We start from the raw sequence: 19,162 nt of genomic DNA, 5'->3' as shown, positions 1-19,162 counted from the left end.
AACAGATAGCTCTAGCTCGAACGCGACAATTCCAACGACACCTCCATTCCAGCTTCATCCCCTATCTACAGTTCTCTCTCATCAAGCTGATTTAGGCCTTAGACAGCCGTAGCCTCCACGATATTACCCGTTGCAGTGGCAACACACGAACACACTGCGTTCGCACTGGCCTGTACCTGCAGCGCCGTAGGAATGCCGCAGTTGCTAATAACACAGGTCTGGGCCGAAGACTGGATGGCTGCCGAGTTCCTGCAGCGGCAGCGATAGTCGCCGTTTGTGCAGCCAGCACCTGAGGCAGCGGATTGGATACATGGGACCTAATGGGTTTGATTGTTAGCTGGGTGATCTAACTAGCAAAGAGTGGAGGGAGCACGATAGACGTGGGAGCATGGGAAAGACTGAGATGTTACGTACACCGCAGGTGGGTATAGCGGAGGCGGCGGGGTCGCAGGCTGTCTGGGCAAAGGCAGCCGAGGCGTACAGGGACGCGATGACGGCGAAGATGGTTGCGGACTTCATGTTGTTTAGAACTTGAGAAAGACGGCTTGTGATGTTGTGATGAGGGCTTGCAGTGATGGTTGCTGTTGGTGTTGAATTCTAGATAGTTGGTCTCATATTTATATCTCTTTCATCAAGGTCCCCCGCTCAAGTGTAGCGTCATTGACAGGCGTGTTGCAGAGAGTCAATATACTTTGAGTTTGCTTGGGTCAGCTTGCAAGTACAAATTATCCTCGTAGTTCTCGCAACACATCCTCGGCTCGTCGGTGTCACCCCGTCGCGCTGGCCTATGGGCTTCCAATGCGTGGATCTTAGTAGCACAGCCATATTGCGCGACGGAAGAAACGTCGGAAAAGGGAAGGAGTCTTTGAACCATTCTCGAGCTACGAGCAGTCAGCGGGCATCATAAGCCTAAAGCAAGCAGGTCAAATGAGGCTTCCTAGGACGTCGCCCTGATGCCATCCCTGCATCTCCTCAAGCCAAGCATGCGGGGAAACAAGCTTCCCCGGATTTTGAGGGAGAGGTGTTCGTTTAGGTACTCGCGCCGAAAAGACGTATATTAAACCTCCGAGGTCGATGTTTTCCATGCTGAAGCTCTGCATGTGAAGATGAGTATTCTAATTGAATTGATTGGGGCAAGTCGAATAGGCGTAAAGGCTTCCTGGACAGCCCAACAGTAATCGAACCTTCCCGCGGCTACATTCGAGCCTACAGCTCTCCTTCGGGGAATTCATGTCGACTGTAGTCCAAAGAGTCCATGTGGAACAAATACTGGATGTGCTTGCTCTTCCGATCACTTATCGGCCATTGCGGTCGGCAAATGCAACGGCCGTTGTACCTGACACATAAGCCGATATCGGAGCTCCGTGGGAAGACTGAGAAGACATGGCTGCACGCATAATAGTGTGACATGTCGTTTTCATGAATGGTCATACAATTGAAGGTAATACGAGGTGCCATTGAAGGTGACGGAAGAGGTAGAGTCGTGGAAAAGGTGCAGGTTACGATGAGGCTGAAGTCAATTAGTCTCAACGAAGCGAAGCCGCGGCAATGACGCCATCTCCGTATTCGCATGACAAAGTACGCGGGGCATCGCCACCACCCCACCCTTATCTATCATTTGTACCTATTGCATGTAATTACGTGCTAATTTAGCATCGTATTTTTTCCCGTTTTCAACATTGTCTCCTACGTGTTGTTGATTTGTTCTTGAATGTCAATAGCTTTGCAATAGCACCCTTGAGCACTCCCACACACGTTGCATACCTTAGGCATCACAATGGCTGCACCAAAGATCAGCAAGCGGGGAATCCGCATCGCAATAGACGTATGTATCCAGCACACCTTTGGCGAATGGCACTGATTACTCTAGCGCGGTGGCACCTTCACAGACTGTGTGGGCAATCCTGGCACAGGCAAGATGGAAGATGACATCCTCATCAAGCTCCTCTCTGTTGATCCCTCCAACTACGACGACGCGCCTCTCGAGGGTATCCGACGACTTCTCTCCAAGTTCACGGGCACCGATATCCCACGCGGGCAGCCGCTCGACACGTCCAAGATTGAGAGCATACGCATGGGCACCACAGTCGCGACGAATGCGTTGTTAGAGAGAAAGGGGGAGGATATCGCCATGGTAGTGACAAAGGGGTTTAAGGATTGTTTAGCGATTGGAAATCAGTCGCGGCCAAATATTTTCGCACTCGATATCAGGAAGCCCGAGGTGCTTTATAAGCGGGTTGTGGAGATTGACGAGCGCGTCACGCTGGAAGACTATGCTGAGGACCCAGAAAGAAATCAGACAGAGGCGAAGAGCGTGGAAGAGGCGGGGGAGAACGCAGAGCTTGTCAAGGGCTTGTCGGGCGAGACGGTGCGGATATTACAACGACCACAGGAGGAAGCCATAAGAAAACAACTACAGGATGTGTATGATAGCGGACTGAAGAGCATCGCCGTGTGCTTAATGCATGGATATACGTACCCGAATCACGAGGCGTTGGTAGGCAGGATTGCGAAAGAGATTGGGTTTGAGCACGTTAGCTTGAGTCATGAGCTCATGCCTATGATTAAACTAGTTCCACGAGCCACGTCCGCCTGTGCTGACGCATACCTTACTCCCGCGATACGGAAGTACATTGATGGCTTTTCTAAGGGCTTTGAAGGCGGCCTCGGTTCAAAGAGCGTAAAGCGTGAACAAGGTTCGAAGGGCGCGCGATGCGAGTTCATGCAATCAGACGGTGGTTTAGTAGACGTCGACATCTTCTCTGGCTTGAAGGCTATTCTCTCAGGACCTGCAGGAGGGGTTGTGGGTTATGCTTTGACCTCGTACGATACTGAGACGAAGATCCCAGTCATAGGATTTGATATGGGTGGCACAAGTACCGACGTAAGCAGATACGGCGCCGGACGCTACGATCACGTGTTTGAGACGACGACCGCTGGTGTCACCATCCAGTCACCACAACTAGACATCAACACCGTTGCGGCAGGTGGTGGTTCGCGCCTCTTCTGGAGGAACGGCTTGTTCGTCGTAGGACCCGAATCAGCGAGCGCACATCCAGGCCCAGCGTGCTATCGAAAAGGTGGCCCATTGACCATTACAGACGCAAATCTCTTCCTTGGGCGCTTATTACCAGATTTCTTCCCCAAGATCTTCGGCAAAAACGAAGACGAGGGCCTCGATGCAGATGCGAGTGAGAAGTTGTTCAAGGAACTGGCGGAGCAGATCAATAAGGAAGTCGCCGGCGGGAACAAGGAGAAGGAGATGTCACTGGATGATATTGCAAATGGATTTATAAAGATTGCAAACGAGACGATGACGCGACCGATTCGTAGTTTGACTGAAGCACGAGGGCACGATACGTCGAAACATAGACTCGCGACTTTCGGCGGTGCGGGTGGGCAGCACGCGGTGGCCATTGGGGAGGCGCTGGGCGTATCGCAGATCTTGATACACCGATATTCATCCGTGCTCTCGGCTTACGGTATGGCGCTTGCGGATGTTGTGGATGAGAGACAGGAACCAGAGTCAAAGGTGTGGTCTGATGACAATGATGTCCGGGAGTACTTACAGAAGAAGATGGCAGAACTAAAGTCGAAATCGACGGCGACATTGAAAGAGCAGGGTTTCGATGATGAACATGTACACTTTGAGGAATACCTTAACCTGAGATATCGCGGCACCGAGTCCGCATTGATGATCGTCAAGCCCACAAAAGAGGAGGCACAAAAGGACTACGACGGTGATGATTGGGCATTTGGCAAGGCGTTTGTCAAGCAGCACGAGCAAGAGTTCGGCTTCACGCTGCCAGACCGCGACATCATTGTAGACGACGTACGCGCACGTGGCATTGGAAAGACATTTGAAGGTCTGGAGAAGAGCGTGGATCAACAACTCAAGGAGATCACACCTAAAGACCTTCCACGCGACGCAAAGCGCTATGATTCTCGGAAAGTCTTCTTCGAAGGTGGGCGACAGGAGACATCCATCTATAAGCTCGAAGATCTCGATGTTGGCGACCGAATCAAGGGTCCCGCCATTATCGCAGACGGCACACAAACCATCGTCGTTACGCCCGGTGCGAGTGCGTTGGTCATCAACACACATGTCGTCATCAATATCGGTGAGAGCGATGGTCAAGATAAGCAAATTAGCACGAATGAGGTAGATCCAATTCTACTGAGCATCTTCGCGCATCGCTTCATGGCAATCGCAGAGCAGATGGGCCGTGCATTGCAGAAGACGAGCGTATCCACTAACGTCAAGGAGCGCTTGGACTACTCTTGTGCTCTCTTCGACGAGGAGGGTGGATTGGTTGCGAATGGTACGTTGCCTTCACTGTTTACTTATACCTTATATTAATAAACACGCAGCTCCTCATCTCCCTGTCCACCTCGGCAGTATGTCGACCTGCGTGCGCAAACAAGCTGCCATTTGGAAAGGCAAGCTCAAGAAAGGTGACGTTCTCGTCTCTAACCATCCCATGTTCGGTGGTACACATCTCCCCGACATCACGGTCATCACGCCAGCTTTCAGCGGAGACAACATCCTGTTCTACGTTGCTTCCCGCGCACACCACGCAGATATTGGCGGCATTCTACCTGGGTCTATGCCCCCACACTCCAAAGAGTTATACCAGGAGGGCGCGTCCATTAAGAGCGAAAAGCTGGTGTCAGAGGGTCACTTCAATGAGGAACGAATCACAGAGCTGCTGCTAGATGAACCAGGTCAATACCCCGGGTGCTCCGGTACTCGTTGCCTTTCTGACAACATCAATGACCTGAAAGCGCAAGTTGCTGCTAACCAGAAGGGTATCAATCTGATCAGCACATTGATGTCCGACTACGGCGAGCAAGTAGTGAAGTTCTACATGACGAACATCCAGGAAAATGCTGAGCAGTCTGTGCGACAATTACTGAAAGGGGTGTACAAACGCTTCGAGGGTCAGGATCTGTCTGCAGAAGATTTCATGGACGATGGGTCGCCAATAAGATTGAAGGTCACTATTGACCCTGATAAGGGTGAAGCGGTGTTCGATTTCAGTGGTACTGGACCCGAGGTGTATGGAAACATCAACGCCCCAGAGGCCGTCACTTATTCCGCAATTATCTACTGCTTGCGCTGCCTCATAAGCGAAGACATACCGCTCAACCAAGGCTGTCTCAAGCCAATCCACGTCCTTATACCCAAGAAGTCCTTCCTCTCGCCATCCGACAACGCAGCAGTGGTAGGCGGAAACGTTCTCACATCACAGCGCGTCACCGACGTGATACTAAAAGCTTTCAAGGCCTGTGCGGCCTCACAAGGAGACACAAACAACCTTACATTTGGCTTCGGGGGCACCACATTCGGAGGACAGGGCGGAATTGGAGGCGAAAGAAAAGAGACCAAAGGCTTCGGATATTACGAGACAATCGCGGGTGGAAGTGGCGCGGGACCCACGTGGAACGGTACAAATGGTGTGCATACACACATGACCAACACACGTATCACAGACTCGGAAGTCTTTGAACGTCGGTACCCAGTCTTGCTGCGGGAATTCTCGCTTAGAGAAGGAAGTGCAGGTAAAGGCATGCATAACGGTGGTGAGGGCGTGATAAGAGACATTGAGTTCCGCATACCAGTGCAAGTTAGCATCCTGAGTGAACGGCGAGTATATCATCCCTACGGTATGGAGGGCGGTGGCGAGGCTGCTTGCGGACTCAATATTTGGGCCCGTAAAGTAGACCAGAAAGTCATCGACGAGAACTCAGACAGTAAGCGGCCTACCGAGCCGTCCAGAGCGGCTGACACCCAAGAGAAGCAAGAGGTGGAGTATAGATATATCAGCCTTGGCGCTAAGAACACGGCCGCTATGCGCCCCGGTGAACGCATCATTATAAATACGCCCGGAGGCGGTGGCTGGGGCCGAGAGGGCGATGAGAGTAGAGTGGAGAGGAAGGAGGATCCTCAGATTAGGTGGACGAAGGGGAGTGTTGCTGGACGGCAGGCTGAAGCTGAGGCTAGTGCATAAGTGAGTGAGTGTATTATGCGGTCAGATGGGTATGCGGCGAGTGCGGGTGAGCATAGAGACGGAACTGGTAGCTGGTAATCTATAGTGAAAGTTACATGTAGCTATATGGAGAGCTCAAGTTGCGACGTACGAGCTTTCTAATAGAGACAATGATCAAAATCCGACAAGTGGGCAATTGGGTTGCGAGACAGGCTTTTGTGCAATGTGATTTTCTGAAAAGTCCTCCCTTCAGCTACATGAGAAGAAGAGGTTGCAAAGCTCCCCGGAGCCCTGATTAGTTACAGCTACATGTAGGTAACCTTATGGTTTGCTAAGCCCATGCCTTTCGTCGTATCCCACTGTCCAATTCCTCCGCTGGTATGGATGACCCAATACAAGGAAAGCAATCTTTTCCACTAGATGCTGGTCCAAACATGGCGCGCTTCGAGATATCTCGCTCCTGCCTCTGGCCGTCTTTCCAAGTCCCGAAGTCCCATACCATCGCCCTGGCTTCGCCCTCTCTCTCACTATTCAAAGCCCATATGCGCTCCATTGACGCGCATATTCGACCCACTTCAGTCCTCCACCATTTGCCACAAAATCCGCCCACCAGGGATCACTGAGTTTCTCTTCCACCTCCTTCTCAAACCGCTTAATATCAAAGTGCTTATCGTTCGGATAGAGTCGCAGATTCGTAGCCTCGCCTGCCAGTCGTTTGATCGTGTCTTTTACGTCGTCGCCTACTAAACGGGACAGTAGTTCAGCATACCTAGCCGCAGTATTGCCTGGTATATCAATATGCGAGATGTCTGCACCGCGGAACAAGCGAGAAAGCAGAATACCGGTTTCAATAAACCCATTGACGGACAAGGTAGGTAAGGGATCCGGGTACAACACGAAGTAGGGCAGCCGGAATTCGACGTGAATGTGCTTGTTTTCGATGCAGAAGTTCAGCAGCCCAATAATCTTGTCGATGTGCCTTTTGACCCAGGGGATGGCACACCGTGACTGTATGCTGGTGGTGAGGTCGGACTGTTGCGCGAGCGTGGCGTGGGTCAACCACTGTAACTTTGTTGGTGTGCAGCGGCCTGCAAATACGTAGAGGCTCTTCATAGTGTCTCCATTCGAGCCTGGATATCCATCGAATATAACGCGATTGTACTGCAACTCCAGGCCGGCAGTCTCTTTATGCAGTTGGCGGTTGACGTATTGGAGCTGGTTAATGGGGCAGACCTCCTCCTCCTTATCACTGTTGGTAAACATGACAGGCTTCTTCTTCCACCGACTGTTGCTTCGACGCCATCTGACCTTGATACCATCCGGTGCGGTGAGTGCGTATAGGTAGATACGGTTGCGGAGCTCGGCGGGGAGGGTGAGGAAGGGAAACGCTTGCTGCGTTTGAGGCGGGCGTGGCTTGCTGCGGTATTTTCGAGGTGGTCTAAGGCGATTCCTGGCCATATTGCTTTTGTGTATGGCGGTCGTTCTTGAGCTCAACCGATAGTGCGGATGTTATGAAGGTAGAATAAGCCAGTGAGGTTGAGGTGAGAACGCTAAACTCGCGACAACTTACATGAATGAATTTCGCACTGTAGAGCCGTAGCAAGCTAGAACACTTTCACTCTCAATCGTTGCTAATTGCGCTAACCTGCAAGACGGTGACTGTCATTCTTAGTCTTTCCCCGCCGATACGGATGATACCATTTTGTGATTTCCAAGAATTACACGGTGTATCCCTACCAAAGCGCAGCTGATTGGCCAATCGACTGTTTGTTCAACAACGTTGGTGAAATGAAAAGGCCGGACTCCGTGCGCATCCTCACAGATATATATACACCGCAACCGCAGCAAATTCATCGCACACCCCACAATCGCCTCAGGTCAACTCCGCTCACTTGTAAGTATACTCAGATGCAGATTAGTCCGATGACATCCTCCTGACCTGTTATTTGCTCCACCTTTAGGCACATCATGAGCCAAAAGCGGATTTATCTCGAGGCAGTTGGAGCCCTCAGATCTCAGGTCTACGAGGTCGAACAGACAGTTGTGCGTCTTAGCACCGAGAATACGCGCCTCAAAGCCAGAATTGCGCGCCTCGAAACCGACAATGCTCGTCTAAAAGACAGAATCAGCGATCTCCCAGGGGTTGAGTCTGGCTTTGTGAGAGACGCCGACAACTTGTACTCACCGCGTGCCATCTCGATCATTCCTCCCGAACCCTCTATTGCGTCCGGCTCCCGCGATCTGGTCACCCTCGAGGTTGCGACCATCTCCAAAGACTCCGCGGCCACTTCTACGACTACTGCTGCACTCTCTCTCAAACCCGGCCCCGTTGATGACAACCTTCCCGCCCACAAGTCCGGTAGAGCTATCTCTCAAGCCGACAAGTCTAATGGGAAGGATATTAATCCTCCCACTACCAAGGTTGTCACTACTCAAGGTCAAGCGGTTGCGTATGGCCCCGTACGCCGTCGCGGTCACGTTCGTAAGCCCGGACAGTTAGACGACCCTCTGATTCGCAACGTCATCCCGCATTATGAGGATCTCGAGCAGAGTAGGAAACTGAAGGACATCAAGAGGCAATTACAAGGCCAGGGTGACTTGAAGGATGAAACGGAACTGGCGTAGGTATCGGATCGGTCTGAAGGCGTTGGATTGTTTAGCGAAAGCAACTATTGGCACGAGTGCCTCGGGCGCAAATCTGTAACCAATCACTTGGGGCTTAGTTTAGTTTCGGTGAGATAGCAACGCGGCTTCAGACTCAACCTCATGCCGATGCGACTGGGGCGGTTGTCTCGCTACATGGATAGATACGAACAATCAACCAGAGACAAAGTATTGTCACCTACATAGTAATGGATATGAGTCTTGAAATATAGCATCAACACGCGTTGAAGCCATCGTTTTGGCTATGAGAGCTCTCTTAGTCTCGAGATCACTACTTATAGTCTTCTAAAGTAACAAATCTTGCATTGTCAACCTTTACCGCGCCCAGTCCAAGCATATCAGTCGGGGATTGTATGGACATTGGAGAGGACGCGTCCGCATTTGGGGGGTGTCCTTTTGGTTCGGCCCAAGGCAAGAGTAGATTTGTGGATGCTAACAGTGCCCCAGTGCTGGTCCTCTATCCAAGCATTTCATCAGCGGTGTGACAGTTTTATCCCGTGAGCACGTGACAATTGCTTTCACTTGGTTCACCTGACCAACCGTGCGGAGATAAGTCAGCAGGTGGGTCTTATCTAGCGCTAGCCCAGCCCCCCGCACATAATAAACGAGGCCTCCCCTCCGTGAACTTTATAATCTCTCACCTCAACTTTTCAACTGCCTCACCCACCTTTCTTCCTTCCCTCTTTCCGCCTTCGGCCTCCTCCCTACGATAACATTTCCTCTACTCTACCCGAGAACCTCCAAGACCTCACCATTTCCGCAACAACACTCACCCGATACGAGCCGTGTCAGTGTCGCAAAGTTTCGGGATCTAGTTAGCAAACTAGATTGCCTAACGGATGCATGGCCCAGCGCACTGCACGGTGAGGATTTACTGGTGTCTGAAGAAGGCGATCACCTTCAGGCGTTGGGGAGCGTGTCGCTATCGGCATCCTCCCGGGAGTGCAAAGGCCTTGAGCTGGGCGTGGGCAAACGTCTTCAGTTCGATCCTTGCATGTCTTGTGCGGAGCTGCGACTTCATGTTGCAGCATTCGATTTAGTTCGTTAGGTGGTGATGACAAGGCTTCATCCTTTCTGAGGATGACTTGTAACTCGCGATGCTTTTGCGTTGCGCAGTTCTCGTTGTCCGTATCGCGCGCAGCAACGACAACCGTTTGCCCGCGGTGCTGTACGCTGATCGCCTTGTCACAGTGGTAAGATGTCTCTGCGAACGCCATCTTACACCTGTTTCCGTCTTGCGAGAGTCGCCTTCGCCTTCGGAAATGTGGCTTCGCACCCACATCCTCCGAACGGATTGCTCACTGTCGGCCCATCACTCAACCAGCGGTTACGCGGTCTGAATACCGGTCGAGAAGCTATTCAAGTAGCTATCTCGATACCGCACTGGTGAAAGTGGTGTTCGCTCACAGTGTCCGCATCCTACTCCGGCTCCACTCCACATCCATCATCGCGTCATTCGACGTACAATGGCAAGCCAGCTGCTTGAGACACTGCTCTTCCATTGTATAGTCGAGGCGCCGGTGACACAAGAGCAATCTTGTGGGCCTACAATGCATCGCCCCTGCAACGAAGGCTTTTGGGTGCGCAGCTTGTCTGCAATTTGGACTGGGTGGCAAGCAAGCCGACGGTGGAGCGGTTTGCTTGTTAGACATGTCGACTTGGTCGACTTGTTGCCAATCTACCTTGAGGTGTTCTCACCCCATGGTGGTCCTTCTAATCGATGCATACTGGGAAGGTGCAAGTCTGCCTACAGTCCCTGCTTCGAGATATGAGAAACACCAGCCTGTTCCGGTGCGAGTCATCTACAGCTGCTCGTGGCTTTTGCCAATATTTTTTCGTTGAGTCTTCGCGCATCGCGCGTTGCTTGAAGAAGAGAGTCAGCATTGCGGGATCTACCTAAGATGCCAAGTGACCATCGTAGTATACACCTTGTCGATGCAATAGATAGGTAGCCTCCCACAGAGGAGCCTGAGCGACACATCCTTACACAAACATCATTTGACCACCATAATGAACGGGCGGGTTGGACTCTTCAATTCTGGAACTTCCCACCTCAGTCGCTTTCGTTTCAGATAGATCGCACATGATATCTCCTCTTGGATAGTAGGCAAGGGCGGAACCACTCAGTTGCGACGGTCATTCACGCCCAAAGATGAGCAACGGTGATACGACATCACAGAGTGCACTCTGCACAGACTGTGCATTGTTTAGCTGTCCCCCACAAACTGTTTTGAGCGATATATCAGTGTCACCACCAGCTCCTTGAACGACAACTTCATGTATAATCATCTGCTATTCGTAGCGAGCGTAAGTGCATAGGCTACTGTCATACTAAGAGACAATGAAAGGTCCAATCTACATACAGCTCCTTATCGCACATTGAAAGTCTAAGAATATCAAACATTACGGATACGCGTCAGTCTCGTTTTTCTTCCGGTATGAGGTCGCATCAATGCGACCATCCGGTATTGACAAGTGAATTTCCCATGTTATAGCCGAGAGTATGGTAATCTTAACCCTCTCACGTCTAGTCACAAACAGTGCCAATAACTCAGACAGTAGCGGGAGCGGTAGCGACAGGAGTCTCGACAGGCTTCTCAGGATGTACAGGCTCAGTAGCGATAACAGCAGCAATCTTGTAAGCATAAGCATCGACGATGGAAGCGACGAGGGTGAAAAAGCTGCAGGTTGGTCAGTCCACACACCTCATGATACTGTTATGATTGAATACTCACAAGGCAATGAAGATGAAAGACTCGCTAGTCAACTTCAGGTTGCAGGATCCACCAAGGGGAGCGTTCAGCTCACACTGGCTCTCATTGTAATCTTGGGCTGAAAAGATGAAGGCAGTAAGCCAGAGGTAGGAGAAAACGAAGTTCAATGGCGCGTAATAGAACTTGTAGCTGCTGAAGATGGGAAGAACGAATGAGGGAAGCCAGAAGCCGAGCACAAGGGCAGACTAGTACCTAGATCAGTTTCCATGGCGAACTTATGGTATTTCAGGATTCTTACAATGATCATTTCGAAGATGAGATGCTGATCGTGAGGATATTTTTGCAAGAAGTAGCCAGTGATACCGACGACAATGACCGAGCTAACCCAGGTGAGGGCGTTGCAGCCAGCAACGGCTATGCGAGCAGCCTTCGTGGAGAACTGAGTAGAAACCATTGTGATGGTTGGGTTTGCTGTCGATGTTGGTGTTGTTATTCGTTTGTAGTAAAGATGTAATTTGAGGGTCGGGTGCTGCGACTGCTAGAGGAGTTGTTGTGAGGAAGTGTTGGTCGCTGTGATGCTTCTTCCAGCATCAGTCACAGTCACATTTATATCTCCAGGAAGTCTGTCCTGGCTAATGTGGTGAGATGCATCCGGCCTGCCGAAAGTGCATGTGATGTGACGTTGGTTCACACCACTCGGAACATATACTCATGCCTACCAGGCTGCGTCCAGTCGGTGTACGCCGGCTCAGTACATTGTATGGGTGCGCTGCCCCGCTTTGAGGTAGTAAGAGTGTGTCGCCTTGACCAGTCCGTATCTTGGTAAGCGAGACTTCCTATTGCAGTGGTGCATTTTTCTATGAACGTACTCTTGGGGGGCAACATCCGACCGACATAGATTTCCCGTAAAAAGGGTGTGGCTACGGTGTTATGAATGAAGCCATAGCATTGGCTGCGGAAGCATTCGGAAGTAGTCGTCAAGGTTCCATATAGGCTTCAACGTCGATTTCTACCCTTTTGGCGCACTTAACGCGTTGTTCAAGTCTTGAAAGCAGGCCATGCAGAACTTTGAAGTACCTATGAGAGCATTCCATTGCCGAATGTGATCTTCATGGATTGCCTACTTGTAGATCGAATGACATTGCATATCTGGACAATACCACCCTCAACGTGATTGCTCAATGGTGGGCTGTTGAAAAATCGTGATTCGATAATCAAAGTCGAGAAATGGAGACGTTGATATGCCGCAGGTGCTATAGCATTTACAACGAATCACATCGTCAATCAGGAAGTTCGGACATGCGTCGGACCCTGCGCCATCCGTAAGCACCATGCAACCTGCAAGCCTACCGTAAGCCAAGGATGATTAAGGTCGGCATATGTAGCACATTTCGTCATCGGGCATAACATTGTTTGCGGGGTGATCGCTTTGACGAGGACGGTGGAGTGATTGACCGAGGGAGCTCCGGATTTCGGCGCCGGTGTCTATCGTCCAACTCGTGGTGTTACTCAATACTTTACTGGTTGACTCAGCAAGCCTAGCGTTAAACAACAAGTAGTACCTACTGCGTTTTCCGCAATCCCAATCCCGTTCAGATTCTGGCCCCTTGGACGAAGCCGAACTAGGTGGGGGTGCCAGGGGCAGTCAGTGTGAGCTTGACGTGCATTCTTGCTACACTTCTAGATTATCCATGGGCCATCAACTTAATGGTTCATTTCGCACTGATTTTGGCGTAGTTTTAGTACTGTGACTGAACCAACATATTCTCATGGCAGGGGCAGGTTGTTTGTCGACTTTGACGCGTTCGAGCCCCTGGCGGACAAACTTGATTCGGTACAACGGAGCGGAAGATCTACACATCCGAGGTTCTCCCATCAGCATCATGGAAGAGCGCCAGTTCATTATATTTGAAAGTCATCAAAGCTACCGACTACACATTGCAATGGAATTAGGCTCTGTATCTATCAGGTTCCTTAGAGCCAGTTCCACATTCACGACTTTCCGAAGAAGAGAAATCCGGTATTGCCAGCAACGCCGCCTTCGCCAGGCGATGAGTACTATGGCGAGACCCCTCTTCAAAAAGCAGAGAGATGATGGTTCGGGTAGGCCGGGAACTCCTTTAGAGGCTCCTCGAACTGTTCTTATTCAGCTCGCGTAGAGGTAGAATTACCAGAAGAAGAGCTATTCAGATATAGTCGATACCGGTGGCTGTAAGTGCAGACTAGTACCGTTTCATGAAGACGAATTAACGAAGCGCAGATGCAACGAAACGGAGAATCTTGCGATGCGCTATCGTGAATTCAACATTCCTGCTCTCCTAGATGCTGCCGTCCAAGCCGTTGGCAACGGAGCTAGAACTTGTAGGATACCTTGCTAAGTCCGACCCCAGAATTATAGTGGACTATAACCTGACTTCCGCGTGCTCAGGTGTCAAACTACTGAAATGCGTAGAAGGTCAACAAAATAAGGTTTTCATCATAACTATGGATAATGGAAGTGAAGTTTTGGCAAAGATCCCCCACTCTAATGTTGGTCCAGCTTTCTATACGACTGCGTCTGAGGTCGCTACACGACAATTTGTACGTCACCCGTGACTGGTATGCTGAAGTTCTAATAAAGATTGTCTAACTCCGCACGGTTCTCAAAATGCCCATTCCGCGCATTTATGCATATTCTTCGGATCCACTCAATCCAGTAGGTGCTGAGTACATCATTGAAGAGAGGCAGAAGGAAAACCACTGGGGAGTCTATGGTATCAGTGGCAAATAGAAACACAACTTGACCTGATAACTCAGCTCGTCGAGATCGAAACAAAGCTAACCTCGATATCCTTTTGGAAACATGGCTGCATCTACTACAGGAAGGATTTGGAAGAGAGGAAAGTCAAGTCATATGATTTAGACGCCAAGTCTTTATCATCTGGCGACTTCTTGAAAGGAAACCCCCTAGAGGAGTTTGCGTTCGGGCCCTTAACTGAAGCAAGACTTTGGGGAGGCGAAAAAGCTGCGATGAAGTTAGATCGAGGTCCATGTATATTATATGCACTACCAGCTTGTGATCAGAGCCCACTGACCAAAGAAGGGAGCACTCCATTGTCCTACTTAGCAGCGATAGGGATTAACGAGATACTGTGGACAGAGTCGTACGCGAAACCGCGCATAAATCCTTACCGATCGCTTGAGAGGCTCGAAACTCCTGTTGAGTACATCTCACTGTTGGAGCGATATCTTAAGCTTGTTCCCCTTTTGTCACCGGGCCCCGTCCCAACGTCACTTTCCCATCCGGACCTTCATCTCGACAATGTGTTTGTCAACCCAGACACGAAGCAAATAACTTGCATCATCGATTGGCAGTCAGTCTCGGTGTCTGAGCCATTCTTCCAAGAGAAAGTACCGCGTTTACTTCTTCCGGTTCAATCTAACGTCCCTGACAAACCAGTAAAAGCCACACGAGAAGGGTCTAGAGCAACCGACTCTGCAAACAGGACTGCACTTCTCCTCAGCCACTACCAAGAACTTACGCGGGTTGACAACAAGCAACGATGCGCCTCAATGGCTTTGCAAAATCGCTCTTACCTAACCAAGCCCAGCTCAATTCTCTGTGGCGCCTGGGACAGGAACGATGTGATATCTTTCCGCCACGCCTTAATACACATAGCTGCTCAATGTAAAGACATTGCGCCAGCGGATGTATCTTGTCCCATCCAGTTCACGGAGGAGGAGCTACAGCTTCACCACGATGAAATGGAGCTTGTAGAAGGTCTCGGAGAAGTTCTGCACCAGCTTCAAGACGATAACCTGATCCCACTAGGCGGCATGGTACTTCGCGAATATTACGAGCAGGCTTTGCACATCAATAATTCCGTCAAGGAGATGTTTCTAGACATGGCTGATTCTGAGTCGCAGAGGAATTTATACTCACGAATATGGCCATACCAAGACTAGGACCTTTGATGCGAAAAGAACCATTGAATCTGCTTTACCGCCTGTTTACCACCAGAACCAAAATACCATGCAAACACGGAAATCTTCATACCGCGTGCCATTGAGGTATGAGAGTTCTAAGCTAAGCCTGAGCTACGCTTTCGAAGTTCCTGAGTCTGAATTCATAAGGATCTGTATCGCTGATACGGTGCATTCAGTGACTTATAGACGCAATCGAGAACAAGTTCAATCTTGAACACGACATGCATCTACCATGCAACGCACATCGCCAATCGTAGGTAATACATCCAGTTGCAGCTAGGGTGAAGGAGTTCTTGCTCATTCAAGCGTGTAATTGAGAGAGGCCTGTGAGAACAAAGCCAGGAGCATAACACAACTCAAATTCGAGTTCCTTTAATCTGCTATTGACTTCTATTCGTATGTTCCGTCAGCCTTGATGCGATAGTACCTGCGATGTTCCGTACTATATGCCCACTATCTATCTGAAACAGTGTTGGGTGGTTGGTTTTTAGAAGTACAGGCCCATTCCCCCAAAAATCCGTAAACTCACACCACCACACAAAAAGCAAAAGGAAACGTATAATAAGCCTGGCGAAGGCGTAAGCCAGGAATTATCAAGGTCGGCATATGTACGCAATATCATATTTAGCAAATCATTATCGTGGTGGCTCGATTACACTTAATAACGCTGGAGACTGTTAGTTGGATGTGAATTCAGCGCTGTCGAAAAGCCACGTCTGATAGCCTCGGATCAGGAATAAAACTTAATGACCACGTACAAAATAGTCGACTTAGTAAGTGCCGATCGACAGAAACGTAGAGGAAGAACGTATGACAGGACGAAAGATCAAAATAATTGGCCGTATCTAACACGACGGCGATATAAAACATATCAATCGAGGAAGTCAAGGACTTGTTCCAAGGCATCAGGGTGGGAGGCGGCGGACAGGGAAGCGCACGGGCCGCATTCACCCAAAACCTTCCGAGTCCACACCACCACACCGGCATAATGGAAAAAGCAAAAAGAAACATATGATAAGCCCGACGTGGGGCTCGAACCCACAACCTTGAGATTAAGAGTCTCACGCGCTACCGATTGTGCCAGCCGGGCTGCTGTTTGCTTGATGGAAAAGAGTCAAAGCGTTGGCATTATATTTATGATGGCAAAACGATGACCGACAGTACTCTTCTGTTCGACAGTGTGCTGGACGGCAGTGTAGCCCTGTGGTTCTGCTGACATTCCTTGGGAGGAGTAATTTGCACGGGTGGGGCGGGCGGCGAACGACCGGCGAAAGGGGCCGTGCTACCGCGAGCCTGGCCTGGTCGTCTGATGTGCCGGACAAAGCTTGATAAGGACGAGGCTGAGGGATAATCTCGCCTATTCGATTCATCGAGACGGTCTTTGCCCCGTAAAGTCTTGTTTTGACATCTAGCCACCAACTGTCAGTGATCGATCATCACCTCGGTGTTCCGCGTGTGACATGTATTTGTTTCGAGGAGGCGGTGTTGCCATCGGATTGCCAAGACGGAATAATGGTGTAGACGCAATATCAAACATCGAGACGGCACACTAGAAGTTTTGAAAAGACTGAGATTAACATAGTGAGGAGGGCGGTAACGTGGACGGACATGTATTCGCCTCAACATCTAGAATCGGGCATCGCGAACTCCAGCGTCAAGGTCTGACTAATCCTCTCTAGTTGCGCATCAAACCATACAATCCAATTCCGAGTATTGCGCGTAGTTTTGCACTTTATACACTAGTGTCTGGTTTGATATTTTATTAAGCGTCGGTAACAAAACCTGAGCAGCTTAAACCCCTTAATTTCTCCTTCGTAGGTGAACGTGTTGCGTAGTGATCCTTTTCATAGCAGTGACAGTAAACACTCAGGAGCAAGATTTGCACAATCACATTACAAGTGTAAAACGGAAGGATATAGACTCCACTAAACCAAGTAGCTAAATGTATTGATTGAGAGGCATAGAAGTCGTGTCGTCATATAACTCGTACATCGTAAAAAGAAATTCATAACATGCACCGTCTTTGACACCTGAAACCCCACAAAATGAACAGACATGCTGCCAAACGCCTCGCTATATACTCTAGGCCTCCCTTCTTAAATGTACCATTTCGCGTTTTTTCTCTTTAAAGTCACGCTCATCGGTACTCCCTCATGTCAACCTCTTCCCTTCGTGAGAGGGGCGGGCTCGGTACCCTCGGCGCGGGTAAGCTCAGCCTCCTCGTATCGACCTTGATCTCTCGCAGGTCGATTTCCCTATCCAGTTCGTCGGCATCATGGTACGTTCCAACGTGTTTCACCAGGCTCTCCACGTTTCGGCAGATAGCATCCACGTCCCTGTTCTTATTGCATATGGTACACGCGTACTCGCCATCAGGCGTATGGCACTTGAGCACAAAGCGCTGCCCTAGGCGGAACTCGCGCGTCTCGAAGATTTCCGACTCATAGCCCTTGTCAATGACAGTCACTGGCATGCGCTTGCCGATCATCCAGAAATCGTCTGCGGTCACATCGAGGCGGACGCCACATGCTGGGCACTGGCAGGAGCCGCCCGGTGCGAATGAGGCCGCGAGGGGCTTGTTCTGGATGTATTGGAGGTCTAGGCTGTAACGACAAAAGAGCTGGTCGGGACCATCGAGGATAGTCGTGGATGCGCGCTTTGGCGGTGCTATGGATCTCTGCGGAGACGGAGAGCGATTGGAAGCATTCGAGCCGAGTCTGTGTTGCGCCTGGCGCAGTGCGTCGAGTGAGCCTTCGCGGGCGGAATTGGAGGCAGCGATGAGCTTCGCCATGTCGGCACGGGTAAGCTGGCGGTCGTTGTATAGTGCGTCTTGAAGAACGTTGATAACTGTCTGCTGGAGCGAAATGATCTGTGCTTGCAGCTGGTTCTCGACAATGGCTGTATGCTCGTTAGCACCCAGTCGTGTGACCCTCGCTGGAAGATTGAATATGCATACCATCACCTTGTGCGAATCGCTTTCCCATTCTCCCATACATATCATCGTACATTCGCTGGATCATGACACTGTCCCTTTCAAGATTGTTCCCAACTTCATCGCGCTGCCTTCCTCCACCTCCGCCTCCACCGCTAGCGCCACCATTCTTTAAACGCTCAATCTCCTGTTGTCGGCTTTCGGACGCTTGTTGAGTTTTCTCAAACTGTTCTCTTAATAGCTTGATCTCGCCATCCTGCTTCGTGTCACGCTGTCGTTGTCTATGCTGCTCGCGTCTATCGGCCACACGTTCCCAGAGGCCCATGGACGCCGTGAAAGTCCCGACGAGGGTGGAGGCAAGCGTGGCTACGATGAAGGTTTTCTATCAAGGAGGGTCAGCAAATGCACTCATTGCCCAAGTACAACAAGTCTCATACCTTCAAGTTCTTCTCCTCGATCCATGATGCGTAATTCATGTTGAAGGTGTTGGTAGTGAGTGCGCACGCTCACAAGATGTCTAGGCGCGTGCGTGATAAACAACCAGGAATGTTGATAGGATCACAAGATCAATCCAACACACGATCACCAAGGATAAGTCTCTATATATCTCTTACGTCTAGCGCATACGCAACAGCTCTTTCAAACACCAAGAAAAATGCAGTCGTAAGTCGTGAGAATGTTGGAGAAACGGACGACGACGGCTCGCCATTAACAGTCCCTTCACGCGAAATGACGCAGCGCTCTAACAAGCGCACTTGCGACTCTACCGCGCCCGCCCGTGCCTCGGGGATCACCCGTGCAGGGACTCGGAGGGTTGTGATTGCACCATATGTTGCCCAGCATCATCGTGGGGATAGGAACGCTGACCGCAATTTCAACTTTGCGAAGTGGCTAGC

The 19,162-nt window shown here is 50.4% G+C and overlaps 9 protein-coding genes and 1 non-coding gene across 10 annotated transcripts; 4 read left to right on the top strand and 6 right to left on the bottom strand.

Moving 5' to 3' along the window:
- Positions 1 to 98: 98 nt before the first annotated feature.
- Positions 99 to 519, bottom strand: K460DRAFT_297136 (uncharacterized protein; the record flags this gene model as incomplete). The annotated part of the gene is made up of 2 exons (XM_040929685.1): positions 99 to 317; positions 415 to 519. The coding sequence occupies 2 exons, from the start codon at positions 517 to 519 to the stop codon at positions 99 to 101; spliced, it is 324 nt and encodes a 107-aa protein (XP_040782912.1).
- Positions 520 to 1,644: 1,125 nt separating this feature from the next.
- K460DRAFT_421313 (uncharacterized protein) lies at positions 1,645 to 6,198 on the top strand. Its single transcript, XM_040938134.1, has 3 exons — positions 1,645 to 1,825; positions 1,871 to 4,322; positions 4,372 to 6,198. Exons 1-3 carry the CDS (start codon positions 1,778 to 1,780, stop codon positions 6,009 to 6,011), a joined length of 4,140 nt encoding a protein of 1,379 aa, XP_040782911.1. The 5' UTR covers positions 1,645 to 1,777; the 3' UTR covers positions 6,012 to 6,198.
- A 323-nt stretch (positions 6,199 to 6,521) lies between these two features.
- On the bottom strand, positions 6,522 to 7,448 carry K460DRAFT_410938 (uncharacterized protein; the record flags this gene model as incomplete). Its single annotated transcript, XM_040937435.1, has 1 exon — positions 6,522 to 7,448. The coding sequence occupies one exon, from the start codon at positions 7,446 to 7,448 to the stop codon at positions 6,522 to 6,524; it is 927 nt and encodes a 308-aa protein (XP_040782910.1).
- A 510-nt stretch (positions 7,449 to 7,958) lies between these two features.
- On the top strand, positions 7,959 to 8,615 carry K460DRAFT_410937 (uncharacterized protein; the record flags this gene model as incomplete). Its single annotated transcript, XM_040937434.1, has 1 exon — positions 7,959 to 8,615. One exon carries the CDS (start codon positions 7,959 to 7,961, stop codon positions 8,613 to 8,615), a length of 657 nt encoding a protein of 218 aa, XP_040782909.1.
- An 854-nt stretch (positions 8,616 to 9,469) lies between these two features.
- K460DRAFT_360034 (uncharacterized protein) lies at positions 9,470 to 10,306 on the bottom strand (the record flags this gene model as incomplete). Its single annotated transcript, XM_040932244.1, has 4 exons — positions 9,470 to 9,835; positions 9,957 to 9,990; positions 10,120 to 10,144; positions 10,204 to 10,306. The coding sequence occupies 4 exons, from the start codon at positions 10,304 to 10,306 to the stop codon at positions 9,470 to 9,472; spliced, it is 528 nt and encodes a 175-aa protein (XP_040782908.1).
- Positions 10,307 to 11,205: 899 nt separating this feature from the next.
- On the bottom strand, positions 11,206 to 11,822 carry K460DRAFT_360033 (uncharacterized protein; the record flags this gene model as incomplete). Its single annotated transcript, XM_040932243.1, has 3 exons — positions 11,206 to 11,335; positions 11,390 to 11,613; positions 11,667 to 11,822. The coding sequence occupies 3 exons, from the start codon at positions 11,820 to 11,822 to the stop codon at positions 11,206 to 11,208; spliced, it is 510 nt and encodes a 169-aa protein (XP_040782907.1).
- A 1,465-nt stretch (positions 11,823 to 13,287) lies between these two features.
- Positions 13,288 to 14,108, top strand: K460DRAFT_348685 (uncharacterized protein). The gene is made up of 3 exons (XM_040931397.1): positions 13,288 to 13,579; positions 13,629 to 13,729; positions 13,797 to 14,108. The coding sequence occupies exons 2-3, from the start codon at positions 13,654 to 13,656 to the stop codon at positions 13,961 to 13,963; spliced, it is 243 nt and encodes an 80-aa protein (XP_040782906.1). The 5' UTR covers positions 13,288 to 13,579; positions 13,629 to 13,653; the 3' UTR covers positions 13,964 to 14,108.
- Positions 14,016 to 15,313, top strand: K460DRAFT_410935 (uncharacterized protein; the record flags this gene model as incomplete). Its single annotated transcript, XM_040937433.1, has 3 exons — positions 14,016 to 14,114; positions 14,165 to 14,399; positions 14,451 to 15,313. The coding sequence occupies 3 exons, from the start codon at positions 14,016 to 14,018 to the stop codon at positions 15,311 to 15,313; spliced, it is 1,197 nt and encodes a 398-aa protein (XP_040782905.1).
- Positions 15,314 to 16,351: 1,038 nt separating this feature from the next.
- K460DRAFT_t74 lies at positions 16,352 to 16,424 on the bottom strand. The gene has a single exon. It is a non-coding gene; the product is annotated as a tRNA-Lys (tRNA).
- A 616-nt stretch (positions 16,425 to 17,040) lies between these two features.
- Positions 17,041 to 19,108, bottom strand: K460DRAFT_348682 (uncharacterized protein). The gene is made up of 3 exons (XM_040931396.1): positions 18,704 to 19,108; positions 18,291 to 18,648; positions 17,041 to 18,232 (listed from the first exon to the last, which is right to left on the bottom strand). The coding sequence occupies exons 1-3, from the start codon at positions 18,740 to 18,742 to the stop codon at positions 17,472 to 17,474; spliced, it is 1,158 nt and encodes a 385-aa protein (XP_040782904.1). The 5' UTR covers positions 18,743 to 19,108; the 3' UTR covers positions 17,041 to 17,471.
- Between the last annotated feature and the right edge of the window lie 54 nt (positions 19,109 to 19,162).

The sequence above is a fragment of the Cucurbitaria berberidis genome, assembly GCF_010015615.1.
Source record: "Cucurbitaria berberidis CBS 394.84 unplaced genomic scaffold K460scaffold_7, whole genome shotgun sequence".
NCBI classification, from domain to species: Eukaryota; Fungi; Ascomycota; class Dothideomycetes; order Pleosporales; family Cucurbitariaceae; genus Cucurbitaria; species Cucurbitaria berberidis.
This window is presented reverse-complemented; position numbering and strand designations above follow the sequence as displayed.

What these genes read in the sequence shown, in the direction of transcription:
- K460DRAFT_421313 (XM_040938134.1), top strand. Translation starts at nt 1,778, where the DNA reads ATGGCTGCACCAAAGATCAGCAAGCGGGGAATCCGCATCGCAATAGAC. An exon ending in GAATCCGCATCGCAATAGAC is followed by an intron (nt 1,826 to 1,870) that starts GTATGTATCCAG and finishes TGATTACTCTAG; the next exon opens with CGCGGTGGCACCTTCACAGA. An exon ending in GGGTGGATTGGTTGCGAATG is followed by an intron (nt 4,323 to 4,371) that starts GTACGTTGCCTT and finishes ATAAACACGCAG; the next exon opens with CTCCTCATCTCCCTGTCCAC.
- K460DRAFT_348685 (XM_040931397.1), top strand. Translation starts at nt 13,654, where the DNA reads ATGCGCTATCGTGAATTCAACATTCCTGCTCTCCTAGATGCTGCCGTC. An exon ending in TGGCAACGGAGCTAGAACTT is followed by an intron (nt 13,730 to 13,796) that starts GTAGGATACCTT and finishes CCGCGTGCTCAG; the next exon opens with GTGTCAAACTACTGAAATGC.
- K460DRAFT_348682 (XM_040931396.1), bottom strand. Translation starts at nt 18,742, where the DNA reads ATGAATTACGCATCATGGATCGAGGAGAAGAACTTGAAG. An exon ending in TCGAGGAGAAGAACTTGAAG is followed by an intron (nt 18,649 to 18,703) that starts GTATGAGACTTG and finishes CCTCCTTGATAG; the next exon opens with AAAACCTTCATCGTAGCCAC. An exon ending in GCGATTCGCACAAGGTGATG is followed by an intron (nt 18,233 to 18,290) that starts GTATGCATATTC and finishes ACGAGCATACAG; the next exon opens with CCATTGTCGAGAACCAGCTG.